General features: G+C 39.5%; 1 protein-coding gene across 3 annotated transcripts in view; it reads left to right on the top strand.

Annotated features, from left to right (window-relative positions):
* Positions 1–15,381, top strand: part of PRKG1 (protein kinase cGMP-dependent 1) — a 953,315-nt gene that overhangs the window by 629,554 nt on the left and 308,380 nt on the right. For all 3 annotated transcript variants that reach the window (XM_081157647.1, XM_081157645.1, XM_081157646.1), the window contains exon 4: positions 15,157–15,262. In XM_081157647.1, the coding sequence (XP_081013773.1) occupies positions 15,157–15,262 (106 nt within the window). The remainder of the gene's footprint in view (positions 1–15,156; positions 15,263–15,381) is intronic.

Below are 15,381 nucleotides of genomic sequence, written 5' to 3'. Positions count from 1 at the left end.
GAACAACTTCCTTAGTCTAGATCTGTCCACATAGTTTTATTACCGTCAGTTAGACTGCCATTATTGTAGCTTTAAAAATGCTCATAGCTTTCGGAATTAAAAATTACATTATTTTTTTGGTTTTTTTCCTCTCATCTTTTTATCATTGAAAGGCCAAGTCTGCTAATGATGGGAAAAGGCTAACTTGTGACAGGGGAGCAATTAGTGTGAAGACCATGACTAATGGAAATAAATGCTCTTCTCACTCTGTAGGATCCAGGTTACTCACTGGGGTTGTCAGTCTTTCTTCCTTCTTAAACCATAAAATTGTAATTGGATGGCTTTTATATTAAAACCTTTGGAACATTATTAAGTTCTCATCAGAAATAACTTCTTTATTGCTTCTTGGTGTTTTTTATTAATGCCCTAAAAAAATTAACTATTGACAGTCGCAGAGCAGTGAATGAGTGCACTCAACAGGAGGGGAAGAACAGTGGTATTTTGAGTACAACCCCTGGTCTTTAGTCCCAGGTTTGTCCTGTGCATAAACCTCTCTTCACTCCTATGAAGATATGTTTTTGTTCCTCTTTATTGCTATTTCCTGACTGGAAAAGTGAGGAAAGAAGAAATTTCATAAAAACACTGGGCAAGGAAGTTTTAAGAGCCAGTAAAAAGAACATTAAGAGGTGAAATTTAAATTCTATAACATATTTCTGACTTCCTAATTAAATACAACTTTTTCTTTTTTTTAAATTAATTTATCTGTTTTAATTTTTGAAACTTTTCAATTACGGTTGACAGACTATCATATTTGTTTCAGGTGTACAACATAGTGATTAGACATTTTAAAATACAACTTTTAACAACAGATCAATGTCTATTATATTGATTTACAATGATGATTTCTAATTTCCATTTAGCAGTACTAGGAGGAAATAAGACATGAGAAATATTAAAGACTAAAGCACGTTTTTCTGGTTATCTCGCATCTCAGCATTCTGTGTTTCAGGGTACACAGTGAACTGAGGTGTACTCCTAGCCTGATGCCATATTCAATGCATGTTTGTATTTGAACAGACATAATGCACTCACTTCATATTTAAATCCATAAAGCCAGATTAATGAGGGTGTAGCCCTTGTTAAGAAAGCACACATTGTTCACTGTGTTTAAAATTACATGATATATGAATTGAGAATGCCCTTGAAGGACCTTGGGAAGATGAACTTTGTAGCTGTCAGCATATGGCTAATAGTCTTTATAAACTCAATGTTTCTGCATCTTGTTATTTTTTTCCTACTGAAAAAATGGAATTACAACTTGTTTTGTCTCAGTATCATTTAAAAAATTTAGAACCATATGTGTGAAAGCCCTTAGAAAACAAACAAAATTCTATGCAAATGGCTTAAAGGTTTCAAAGTTTAATCTCCCTTCTATATTATGCACATGTGAGTTAAAGTCTTGTGATCATGCCAGAATTAGCAGTTTGTAAGGCATTCAGGACACCTGGGATTCCAGACAGAGACCAGGCTCACTCAAGCTGGAGAAAAAATGCATTTTAATCACATACACAGAAAGGGGGAAAGGAGGGTGGGGAATATGTAGGAATGGGGCACTGGGACTGAATCCCTCAACATGGTGGTTTCCCAAGGAAGAGATGCTGCTGGCAGGCTCAAGAATTTAGAGATAACTCTGCTACATATATTCACACCAGTCTTCACCTGTTTTAGCAAATATACATCCTTAAACGATGTAAGCAAATAGGCTATGCCCTGTCTACCATTATTTGCTGAAGGAGTTGGCACAATTATGCGGACCAAGGAAAAGTCATTAGGCAGTTAGATTGCACTTTGAATATTAATTTCAGTTGTTGTCATTGTGTGAAAATGATGCTGAGGTCAAGAAAAGGGAGTGTGTTTAATGTGTTTAAGCAGAGGACCTTCTTTCTAGAAATTCAGATTTTTTTTCCCGCTGAAGAAACCAGTGATACTGTTGTAAAATATAGATGATTCTGCTTCTTTCCTCTGTGACAATATAAGGACTATCAGCTTCCATATTGCATAATCGCACAGCCAACCTCTGCATCCAGGTCAGTTAAACCTCATTTTCTGATCGTTGTTGAATGATCAGTTTTCTTTGCAATGCTATGCATCTTCCAGGCGAGGAAAATCGCAAGAGGGAAAATGGCATTCTCATAATATGCCAAAAGTAGACGATTTTGAAATGTGAAACAGCTGAGCTCACTTGACATTTCTTGATGTCATCTACTTCAGCTGCCAGCGGAGGAGACAGAGGGCTCCCTTTCTTGGTGTTTATTTTTTTCCAGAATTCTGCCAAACTTAAAGGATTGCATATAATTTACTGAAGAAGAGATGGACCGAAAAGAGACATTTCTCTTGCAAAGACTACTAGTGCCTAGAAAATAAATGTGAAGTAGTATTGCATCTGTTTCTTTTACCCAGCTGTGCCATATACTTTCTTAATGGGACCTAGGTAGAAGCATTGATTTCCTATTTCTGTGAGGACTTGAAAGGGATCATAAATTATGGCTGTTGAGTCTAAATTAAGGTGGCAACGAGCTAAGGTGATGTAGAGATAGACAGCAAAAATGGAAACTTCTAAAGCACGTCAACAGTGAGCAGCTCTGCAGGGGAGATACAGCAGGGGGCTAATAGACATGTAATTTTAATGCCTCATCTTTTTCCCCTCAAGAAAGGATTAATTAAGTATACATCAAATACATGGCTTCTGGCATATAGACACACTGTTTGCAAAAAGAGAAACTGTGAGATAAGAACTGACTAGGAAAAGGAAAACCCCTCCTTTGGGAGACTAAATTTTAATAACGTTGCTGAGTTGAAGTTAGGTAGTCCAGCTTGTAAGGAAAAGTAACTATTATGACTTTTTAGATGTTTACTTGAATTTTAGCAACTTTGTAAGCATATGTCTTCAACATCTTGGGGGAGTGTTTAGGGAAGCAGTCTACCCAATGGCCAAGAGGACTTACAGATGTAATACCGTTTCTTTAATGAGATTCAAGGCTTCAAATCTGTTGTTATGCACAGATGTGCAATGACATTTATCAAAACATGTGCTGATATTTTTGAATCGGGCACACTTTTCAAAATGTGCCAACCTGCAGGAAATTGTGTCACCGTAAGTGCTACCAGCAAAACCATCTCAGTAACTTGCCAGAGATTGAAGCTTGTGATTGAGGCCCCGAGCGCGCTGTTTGCAGCCTCAGAGATGTGATATGTACCCTTTACATACTGAAGAGCCCATTGAAGATGAATCTTTTTTTTTGTATTTTATTTTATTTATTTTTAAATTTTATTTTTGTTTAAAATATTACAGATGTCCCTTTTTCTCCCCAATGCCCCGTTCCACCCCGTCCCCTCCCCCTCCCCAGTCCCTCTCCCCATCATTGTGAAGATGAATCTTATTAAAGTGGGATGGCCGCCCAACCTGTTTCCTTTTCTAAAGAATCACAAAACATCTGTTTAATAATTTTCAATTCTAGAATTTTTCTGGGCTGTGTCTTCAATTCAGTGAGGCCCATTAGTAATAGAATTGAGAACTATCCAGAAATGAAGAGCTGGGAGACACTTCTTACACCTAAAAGTACCCTGCAGAAATGCGTGAGTTATTCACTCAGCAAACACTTACTGGTTCTTTCCTATGTGCCAGTAACTGGGAACACACTGCACTGGGGATAAAAAGGTGACCAAGACGCACTTCTTGCCTTCAAAGAACTCTGTGCTGCTGTAGCCAGCTTTCTTTCCTTTGTTTCCAATTAACACGCTCTCAGTCTTTACCTAATTTCGCTCTTAACTTCAAAGCCCCTCTAAACCTGTATGCAGTTTACAAGGAGCTGTCTCTTTTTCTTCTGAGGTAGTGAGACAACTTCAAGACTGCTCTAAACTTTTGTTCTTTCTTTTTTAACTCTCTCCAAATTCATTAACAGTGCCCTACACGTTAGTGCCTACTTGCTTTCTGTTTCCTATATATTTATGATATAGTAACATCACTCCAGGACGTCCATGAGTGAATAACATTTTAGGGACCAGGTATCATGCTGAGTACGTACCATAAGTTACTTATTCTCGTCTGAGAACAATTTCGTGAAACATGCGCTATCATTTCATTACTTAAAGTCAACTAATGAAAATTAAACTCCTTGCCCAAGCCCACACAGAGCCCCTGTGGTAGAGGGAAGATACTCATACAGGCCAGACTGCAGATCACTGGCTTTCACACTGTAGCGTGCTGTCTTGTGCCTTTGCACCCCTAAGTCTTTAAATTTGCACAGAAAGCATTGACTGAGGTACCGTTTCCTTCATTAAAGTCAACAAATGACATTGCCTTTTTTCCCTAGACATCTGACTGTCTGGTATAGGGTCTGTCACTGAATCCTCACTCTTGTACAAAGCCCCACATGGCGGCTTTGCTTGTCCCTTGGCAAGCAAAAGGAATTGCCTCTTAATCCACCAGAAGCATTATGTGGTAGATGGATTCAAATTTAGCTTGAGATGGAATAATTGAGGCTATCGTCATAAAACAGAATAATTAAAGAAAGAAAAAAGGTTTGTAAATAAAGGGGAAAAGTACAGCAAGTTTGCTTTTAGCAGCAATTAGGTACTTGAGAGCAAGGTCTGTGTCATGTTCATTTTCGGATCTATCACAAGGTCCTAGTATACTTCTTGGCAGGTAGTAAAATCTCAATAAATGCCTGTAGAGTGTTTGTAATAAGTGTCTCCCAACTGTTGATTTCAGGCTAGCCTGTAATTCTATTATAAGCAGCTCCATTTAATTTATTGAAAGTCTAATAAACCCATCAAATCTTTTAGGAGAGTTTGAGTTTTCCCTTTCTCTTACTCAAACTGAATATCCTCAGTCTCTTGACCCTTTTTTCACAGACTGAAAACATCACTGTAGTCAACAGCGGACTATGATAGTGATGTAACTTAGGCACATGAGTAACTATAGAGCAAGGCACAATCAGAAGGCTGTACAAATCGAGAGAGAGAACTGGGAAGACTCCATGGAGAAAGTGGCCTTTGAACGGGGCCTTGACGGGCTACTAGGATTGTGATAAGTGGAGGAAAAGAATTGGAGGAAAGACCTGAAGGAAGGGGGACTTTGAAAACTGGACGTTAGAATCATTGGATGAGATAAAGGGTGTGTGTAAGAAATTGTGTGAGATGAAGTTAGAAAGGTACTTTGAAAACAAATATGGATTCAGTGTGAGGATGGAGACATCTCGCTTTATTTATTGGCTGTAGGGAGCCATAAAATGTTTTGTGGGCAGAGTAACTGGATTAGCACAGTGCTTAAGGAGATCAATTTTGTAGGAGTCATTATAGAGTAGCTAATCACTTTCCTAACTGCGTTTCCCTGTCAGTAGCTCACAAAGTGATTCTGTGATCTTTACTGTTCTTCATTAGGCTCTGAACCAGTAGCATTTTAGTCTTCACAGCCCTATTATTATCTGAGGGTCTTTTGGCTCCTCCTTTCATTCTTGGTCCTTAATTTGTATCTAAGTTACTCTGAAAGCCACTTATTTCCTAGAGGCTTTTCCCCACCCCACCCCACCCCACCCCTTTCTTTCTGCTTTCTTTCTTAACTACTCCCTGTGGGTTGTTTCACATAACCTAAAGTTGGTTGGTTGATTGGTTTATTTACTTGTTCATTTATTTTCTCATTTCTACACCCCAACCTCCAGCCCTTAGCCTCCACTGCCAACTTTTATAGAGCTAGGTGACTACAAATTTCTAAATAATTGCATGTTGGTTTAACAGATGTAAGACAGTACAGCTTATTCTTATAAACAAGGACTGCAAGGAGAAAGACCTGAATATTTTGGGAATTCTCTGCTCCCACAGCTCATTTTGTATCCCCAGAACCTCTGACTAACCAGCACTTCATTTTTGGTGTTTATGGGCCTTGGCCAACAGGACGGGAGACATGGAGTTCTTCGTGAGTCAAATTTATGCCAGCACATCTGAGCCCTCACACATTTATCTCTGCTGCCTTGGTGACTGCTGTCAGCTGGACTCAGGATGGGTCACATGGCTTTAGCTTATGGAGCCTGAAGACTGAAGCACAGTGCTTCTTGCGCTTTTTCACTGAGGGCCACCCCATGACAGAAGGCAGCTCCTGGTAGCTGGAGGTTAGGAAGGGGAGCATGCTAGGCATGGCATGAGGTTGGGAGCCAGGAGAAGGTGAGGTGGCATAGAAGGCTGTGACGAGGAGCCTGTCTCTGGTGCAAAGTACCTTGGAAGCCTCCCATTACATTGAAATTTAGGGTAAAATTTGCCACCCACTTGTTTTAAATTTTAAAATCTTTCCCTTCTCAATTATCAAAGTCAAATTTATATTCTCCTTTTTTCCTGTCATTTCTGAGTATTTAATGACGATTAGTAGGGTAGTGAAACAGTGGAGTGAGGAAAGTAGATTCTTGCCCTAGTTTCGGAAGCATGTGTTGTTAAAGAGAACCTAGGCTTCGGAGTCAGAGTGAAACTGAGCCTATATGTGACCAGGGCAGTCACTTAGCTGCTCTGAGACTCAGTCTCCACATTGATAGAAAGGGGATAAGAATATCTCATGTGATGAATATAGGTTAAAGAGATATAAATATAACAGACATAAAATTCTTGTCATATCCTATTGTCGGTAAATGTTCAATAACAGTACCCAAGATAATGTCCATTATGATCATAACTGTATTAAAATAGACTACTACCCATTTGGCTTTTCCAGTATCTTTAATATTTGAAAGTAAATTTAAATTTTTAAATCATGTTAGTTGATGTTTTGGTATCCTCAAAAAGTCACCACTTGGCCTTATCAATTACATTGTACAAGGTATGAGGTCAAGGAGAATTCAGAGGAACAACTACTTCATTTCTATCCGCTTCATTACAGGGCAGTTTCCATCCTTTCAAATATATGAATGTCAGTACTCACAGAGGTTTTTCTACTAAGTTGATAATGATTATTCTTATGTGGAGTGTCCAATTTTACAATCAAGCCTCTTCATAGAACATAAATATATCATTAAGGAGATAACTTTTCTAGGCAAAAACGGTTAAAATATAACCCCCGTATGACAATGAGGCAATTTGTACAATGGAGACATCAGCAGGCTCCAGATGCGTGGTAAACAGGAATTGCTTCTCTGATTATGAAGCATTTGTCTCAGAACATTCCAGCAGTTGGAACTTGACTTTAGGCTAACATATGCCTAAAGCAGTTTCGGGCTTCAGGGACTTCCTCAACCATCTGAGTCATCAAAGATGATTCAAGCATCAAGAAATGGGATGGGAGTGGCGGTGGGGGGGTTAAAATACAGCTTCTGGAATTCCTTGAGCATACAGTCAAGTACCTCATGGTATGAGCTGTCGCTCTTTAACACCAAAGGTGAAGTAGGAGAGTCAGCTGATGACACCTCTCCTTGTGCTTCCTCCTGCTCTAAGCCTTCAGAAGCTTCTAGTCTATGTAGGCAAAGTACGGATCAGCAGAAAGTTTCAAATGAGACTCACCTACTGTCTGAGAATGTCCCCCGGAGAACAGGGTCTGACGTGGGGAAGACTGTTATTCTGGAGTTCTTGTCAAAAACTCCACTAATGTTTCCCTGCAAGGGAAAGACAGACACAGCTCAAACTGAAAGCCAGTTTTCTCCTAAGAGATTATGAAGGTCTACGGTGATCTTCCAGTGAAGGAGAAGAGTAGAGGCAGATTTTATTTAAATAAAATATTTGACACACATAGAAATTTAGTTTAGGAAATACTTGATTAGCTAATACCTTGTGCCATCCCAGAGAGTAAGAGAGGCATGTGAAGAAATGATTATGTGTTATGAGTATTGCTATTCTAGAGCAACACCGATGAATGGAAAGGTAATGTGATCCATGTAATTACGAAATTTGTAGTGATCACATTAAAAAATAAAGTGAGCACTTGCCAATGTGGCTCAGTTGGTTGCAGCATCCTTTGGTAAACAGAAAGGTGATGTGTTTGAGTCTCTGCTTTTGACCTTATAACTGTTGTGAGTGATGTTGCTGTGAGCATTAATGTATGAATAATTGTTCGTGTCCCTGTTTTTGAACTTAAAAAATGGCAGTTATTTGCAAATTCATAGACTTTCCACCTGTACTTTTAAATAATATGAATGGAGCATTCATTATTCCACTATTTTATTTCCATTTATATGTCTAGGCTAGAAAGTTGGGTGCTAAGGTCAACTTTTCTCTCCCTGAAATTTCTTGTCAATGCAAGATCTTCGATACCTTTCATATCCATCCATCTCTTTCGCTTCATTGCCACTACGAGAATCCACCACTCGGATAATTAGAAGAGCCTGTAGAACTCTCTCTTTCTCTTTGTAGCTCTTTCTGTCTATATCTCTTCCTACCTGTCTCCCCCTGCTCCCCCTTGTCCTGTTCTCTTTCAATGCACCATTAGCCTACTGCTAATACATCTTCGCTAAAGTAAATCACCTACTTTGAACCTTCAGTGTCCCCTCCACACTAACCTCAGGATGAAGTCCTGACGCCACAGCAAGGGCACAAGAATCATCTGTGCTTTCCTTACCGCTCAGCTTCACCTGGACCTCCTGCCTCACTCAGCACCTCAGCCTCCCTGGACTTGCAGTTTCCTCTGAGCCACCTTTCCTTCCTCACACGCATGGACCAGACCCCTCTCCCTGGAAAGCCCTTGTGCTGATAGTGGTGATGAGGGAAACATTAAAATGACCTAGCAACTCCCTTCTTACAGTTAGTTCTGGAGCAAGGTCCAAGGGGCCCCTGCTTGACTCATGTTAACCCTTTATATGCTGAATATGGGGCTCTTGGGGAATTCTGGGGGGAGGGCCAGGAATAGTCAGGGAACTCAGGGAAGTGACTGTTTACTGAATAAGTGTTTATTAACAATTTGCATGCCCCTATGGTTGCAGACCAGCTGAGTATCACCCCTGTCAGGCCTTACCAAGTTCACTGCCTCCTTCTCTGAGGATATCCTTTCTCAAGGACTTGCATAGAACAGGGCCTCTTAATCTCGTGGGTGCCATGGATCTATTTGTCTCTCTAGTGAAGCATATGGACCCCTCTAACAGTGTTTTTATAAGCATAAAGTAAAAACATAGAATTATAAGGGAAATAATTTATATTGAAATGCAGCGATAAAACATTTAACAATTGTGATAAAAAATCATATTAAAAATAAGATCTAGAGGTGGTTCTAGTAGCCACCACTAGAGATTACATAATTTCTAAGTAATCTGTGCAAATGATATTTAATATACCTGCAACAAATGTATGATGATATAAAAATAGCCATGGTTCCTGTTGGTGACAAATGACTACTGTGGTTTATTGCTTACACTTATAATAGAAACAAATGCCAAATTTTTTAGTAACAGGGTAGTAAAAATGAAGATGATGTCTTTTACCTCACATTCACAAATCCCATGAGTTCCATCCACAGACTCCTTGAGGCTCTGTGGATCCCACTGTCTCTGTTAAGGCTGCTATAACAAATACCATAGACTGGGTGGCTTAAACAATAAGCACTTATTTCTCAAAGTTTTGGAGGCTTGAAGTTCAAGACCAGGGTGCTAGTATGGTGAAGTCATTTGTGAGGGCTGCCTTCCTGGTTGTATCCTCACATGGCCTTTTCTTGGTGTGTGTGCAGAGACACTAATTTCCTCACAACCTCATCTAATAACCTCCTGTGATACTGTGATTTATAATAAAAAATATAGGATGGGTGGAGGTGGAAGAGGGCATAGATGGGATAAGTGGTGATGAAAAAAATTAAATACAGAAAAAAAGAAAAAGAAATATATATTTGGTCTTGGTTCCAGTCCTGTTTCTGGAACCAAGACCAAATATATGGAACTTTTTGGAACTGAGTTCCAAAAAGCCTTGGAATTACCTGAGATGAGAGCAACAAAGTGTCTCTTGTTATGTTGATGAGTTGACTTTTGGACTCAAGGTGTATATGGAGGGGTGGAGGTGGTATTTGCTAGGAGAACCAAGTATGTGATTAGAGGGCTGGAAATTTCAGTCCCGTCCCTCCCCCCTCTCCCCCCCAAGGGGATGGGGCTGGAGGTTGAATCAGTTACCTAAGGCCAGTTATTTAATCAATCATGTCAATGTAATGAAGCCTCCATAAAAACCCCAAGGACAGGGTTTGGAGAGCTTCCAGGTTGGTGAACACACAGAGATTTGGGGAGAGTGGTACGTGGAGAAAGCATGGGAAGTCCACGCCTCTTCCCTCATACCTTGCCCTGAGCATCTCTTCCCTCTGGCTATTACTGAGTCATATCCTTTTATAATAAACCAGCAAATCTAGTAAGTCAAATGTTTTTCTGAGCTTCATGAGCTGCTCTAGCAAATTAATCAAATTCACTGAGGGTGACGTGGGAACCTCTGATCTATAGCTAGTCTGTCAGAAGTGTAGGTAACAACCTGGGCTTTCAACTGGCACAACCGAAGTGGTCGTGGTGGGCACCCTCCTAGACGACTGGACCCTTAACCTGTGGAATCGGATGCTATTTCTCAGTAGATTGTGTCAGAATCGAGCTGTGTTGTAGGACCGCAGCAGGTGTCCTGAGAATTGCTTCTTGGTGTGGGGACCCCCTCCTCCCACATTGGAATTGGTACCAGGGCCCACTTCCCTCCCAAAGGCCCCACCTCCAAATACCGCCACCATGGGGATTCAGGCTTTCACTTTTGAATTTGGAGGAGACACGAACATCCAGTTCATAGTATGAGCTGAGGAACCCTGGCTCAGATGATTCTCTTGTGTAAAGCCTTTAATGAGCCCTTCTCAGCTCCTCTCCAAGGGGAGTCTCTGATGCCGGTTCAGTGTCCTCACAGCTGCAGATACTTACCCACTGCTAGCACTTACTTTTCATTGGTTTTCTGCTAAGCCACCCCACAAGTTGGCAACGGTTTTCTTAAAGGGCCAGGAAGTGCAGTGCAAACGGACTCGGTCAGAACCACTCAATTCAGCCAGAGACAACGTGTAAATAAGTGGACATGTTTGTGTTCTGATAAAACTTTTATGGACACTAAAATTTGTTTTATAAAATTCTCATGTTTCACGAAATATCTTTCTTTTTAAAATTTTCAACCACTTAAAAACACTAAACCCATTCTTAGGGGGCTGTACAAAACCATCGTAGGCCAGATTTGGCGTGGACAACAATTCGTTGGCCTCTGTGCTAGATCACAAGTAGTTTGGGGGAGGAGCTATGCATTTGTCTTCTCTCCCTTCTATATAGCCCCAGTGTTGGTTACATTGGTGTACAAAAACATGGGCTGAATTAATATTCTAGTCTATAAGTGCTTTATATCCACACATGCTTTCTCAGTATTCTTCCAAAATTGGAACTGGACAGCAGATGAAATCCCAGTAGGAGAATTTAGGCCAACCCCAGATTTGTGGTCTCAGTCGAGCACAATTTTTGGTGCCTCCTCCTATAATCCTGGTTTCCCTAAATGAAGGCCAAGTGTTTCCTATATTGAAGGTGTTCTTCATATACTCTGCACTTAGAGACCACAGAGTAGTGGGAATTTACATATTTTCCACTGAGTTCAATGTGGCCTTAATCTGAAAACAGTGATAAATATTTTAGCAGAGAATTTTAGATACATATTAGAACAGAAAGGAAAATTCCTTCCCGACACTTTCTTTGCTTTATGCCCGTTCAACAACAGCAAACATTGTGAAAATCACAGAAATTTTACTTATGAAGGGCTTACTCCCTACAAAGATTAATACACCACTTAAGATCAAAGGTAAATGGAGAGAGTTGGGTTTTTTTTTTTAATTTTGAATGGTCTCTGTAAGTTATGGAAACAACAGACTTACACTCCAGTGAGCTGTTTAAGAATCGAGATGCTAATGCCAACTTTAATACAACCACACTTTTGATAACAAGACAAGGTGATTATTAGTCATGCTCAGCCACCTGTAAAATGCTGACTTGACTAACATATATATTGGCTGAATATAAAAAAGGTGCTGGCATCTTGCCCAAGGTCGTGGACACATTTGCAATCTCATCAAATCATGTTCATTGTTATGCAAAATATCCAAACACTTTCACTTAGAGACATTTCAATAGCCCATGTAAATGGGAATCAGAAGATAAAATATTGAATTCTGTAAACTTATTTTTCGAGATTGTTTTTCCAGCACATAGATTATAACATCTGATCAATTCAGTTTAGACTTTTTAATGTAACATTAGAATCCATCTAGGCTTACATTTAAAAAAAAAAATTTGCATCATGTACATAACGTTATGTACAAAAATTATATTAATCAACAAATATACCTAATTCTTGAGCACACACAGAGATAATGAGCTGTATCAGTAATGTGCTGAGTGCCAGGGAGTGACACAGAGAGAAAAAGCTGTAGTAGTTTTTAGGACAGAAAGGTGGTTCCTTAAGTAGGGCCAGGGACAGAACCAGGCCTTGATGTGTGAACTTGGACTTAAAATGCTCTGGATAACTTGGTCACACACACACACCACAAAACTGCCAAGCCTTTACTCTTACACTCAGCGCTGCTATATTCACTAAGACCCTCCTCACTTGACTCCTGAATTACTGTGGCCTTGGCCTAGTGCTCATCCCTCTTCCCTTGAAACTGTGTCCTCACCTGTTACAACATTTTCCCCACACAGAGCTTTGATCATACTCTGCCGTATGGTTTCTACATATTTCTTTGGCAGCACCTGTGCTGGTCTGCATTCTGTTTCTCTCCGTGTCTCTGAATCCAAGTTACGCCCCTCCCAGCTTAACCTAGCTCAGCTCTCACTGTGATAGCAGCTACCGGTTCAAGAGCCTGGAATAGAAACTTTTATATACATAGTGCTGCTAGGGGTATGGGTTGTGAAGTCTTCCTGCTGGGCAAAGCCTTAAAATGCATGTGTACTTTACTTGGACATTCCAGTTCTAATCATCCCTTCGAAGAGCTTTTTAAAAATATATATAATAGCACAGCTATTTTTATCGCCACTGTTTTGAAAATAACAATATAACAATATTGGTTGGTGTATTTGTCCTTTGGAGAGAGGCATTTCTAAACTGGAAATACCCAGAAACCGCTAAGAATGGCTCAGCGGTTGAGCATTGACCTAGGATCCAGGAGATCGCAGTTCGATTCCCGGTCAGGGCACAGGCCCTAGTTGCTGGCTTGATCCCCAGCAGGGGGCGTGCAGGGGGCAGCCGATCAATGACTTATCATTGATGTTTCTCTCTCTCTCTCCCTCCCCCTTCCTCTCTGTGAAATCAATAAAGATATAAATATATATTTTCAAAAGAGTGATGATGAATACAGAAATTTTTTTTTTTTTATTCTTGTTAGTATTTAAAAATTTTTGATGTACCCATGGTATAGCCTTTATATTTTTGGTTCTTTGCTTGGTTTTGTTTTGTCTTTTTGTTCATCAAATTAATCTTTGCTTCAATAGGACTGGCTCCCAGGGCCTTCAGTCAACCTACTGTCAAATTATGTAGCAACACTACAGACATCTCAGCCATGTCAGTTTGTTCCACCCCTGCCTGGAATCCCACTGCCCAGGCTTACTCCAGCTGTGCTCTTGTTTTTGTACTTTTCCCACCCAATTTACCTTTTCTCCATAGCTCTGCGAGCTCAAGTCCTATCATTTTGGAAGGTTCTACTTTTCCTGAATTTTCTCCTGATTTCTGCAGTCCTTTGTGGCTATGTCACCCAGTCTTCTATTTTGTCCTAAGTAAGCAGGTGTTCTGGAAAGGAGCCTGGATTTAGCAGAGAAACTGGAGTGTGGCTGGAGAATACTTGTGAGATGAGCTTTGCTTTTGATGAAGGTTCATTTTTAAAGGGTATTTGAAATGGAGCCATGTACACACCAGTCCTCGATATTTTATTTTTTCTCACTTAACTGTGCATCCATTTCCCCCAATGAAGAGCTGGCCAAGAGGGAAGGAATGCCCTACTTTCCAGTTTCAAATGATTTGCAAGGGAAAATTAGGTAGAATTCAAAGATAGGGATTTACTCTAGAATACAGTATTTCCTTCATCATCTTTTCCCTCACAGTCTTCTGTGTATTAATTACTTCTGGCACCTCCTGCAAGGCATACACATGGCCTGATTACAATTTTCTCCCATCTCTTACCCCCAAACCTGGATCCATTGTGTTCTCGGGGCTTAGTCTGAGAACTATGAAGATGAAAAATTGCACTTCTTTATCTTTCTTTGTTTAGCTTATTAAACTGTATCCTGGCTCCATTCAATGACCTCGCTCAACCCCCTGGTATGATACATGAATTGGCTTTCTTTAGTTCACTTGGTAACTTAAAACATTTTCTGCTATGAAAATTTGCAAACATACATAAAAATAGAGAGAATAGTTAAATAAGCCTCTTGTATACCCACCACACAGATTCAATTACCAAGATTTTTAATGTACCTTCTTTTAAATCTAAGCTTATCCTGATATATTGTTCTGTTACACTATACCATCTGTCTTTTTCTAAAATTTGTCTCTTAGACATGTGCTTAATAAATCAAATGATGAAATTCTGTGGTGTTCAGTTTCAACACTTAATTATTCATTGTCAAAGACAGTGGTATGTAAGAGCAAAAATTAAAATTCAAACATATCTAAACTTTATGTGGTAACTTTAGGTGCAGGTTTTAATTTGTAAAATGAGCTTTGTGTAGAAATTGTTATATAATTATTTGTATGATATTAAATTTGCCCCTTAACGAAAATTGAATTTTCACATTTACTTTTTATAATTAAAATATTGTCATCTAAGTCATTAACACCATTCTGGAGTATTACCAGGGAGTGTTTTTACCTCTCTTTCGCTCCATGTGATTCCCTTCATATATAGTTGTGAAATTACTAAATACTTTCAGTGTGTACCTAGGCGTTCTCATTCCTTAGGGACATAGGAGCAATAGCCAACTTCCTACTAGACATTAATACTAGTATGAAATATTATGAACTACATTTTGCTCATAGGAATACTTCTTAAAATAGGACATTACGATATTAGCTTTAAACGAAGGTGGATTATCTTCATACCTCTCATGAATAACTCATCTCTTTTACAGGATACAGTTTCCAGTTAAAATTCTGTAATTAATTTTTTCCTGTTTTCTGTTTCTTCAGCTCTTGTAAATGTGAAGCTCTGGGCTATTGATCGACAATGTTTTCAGACAATAATGATGAGGACCGGACTCATCAAGCATACCGAATATATGGAATTTTTAAAAAGGTAGGATGCTTTCTTTTCTCTTTCTGAGACCATTTAATTAATGTCTTGACAACCCCTTCTCTGAAATGAAGCACAGGGAAGGCTTTTTGCCCGTATCTCAGTCTTAAAGCCTACCCATT

This window comes from Miniopterus schreibersii, assembly GCF_964146895.1.
Source record: "Miniopterus schreibersii genome assembly, chromosome: 14".
In the NCBI taxonomy this organism is placed as follows: Eukaryota; Metazoa; Chordata; class Mammalia; order Chiroptera; family Miniopteridae; genus Miniopterus; species Miniopterus schreibersii.
The sequence above is the reverse complement of the archived record's forward strand: the minus strand, read 5'-3'. Positions and strand labels throughout refer to the sequence as shown.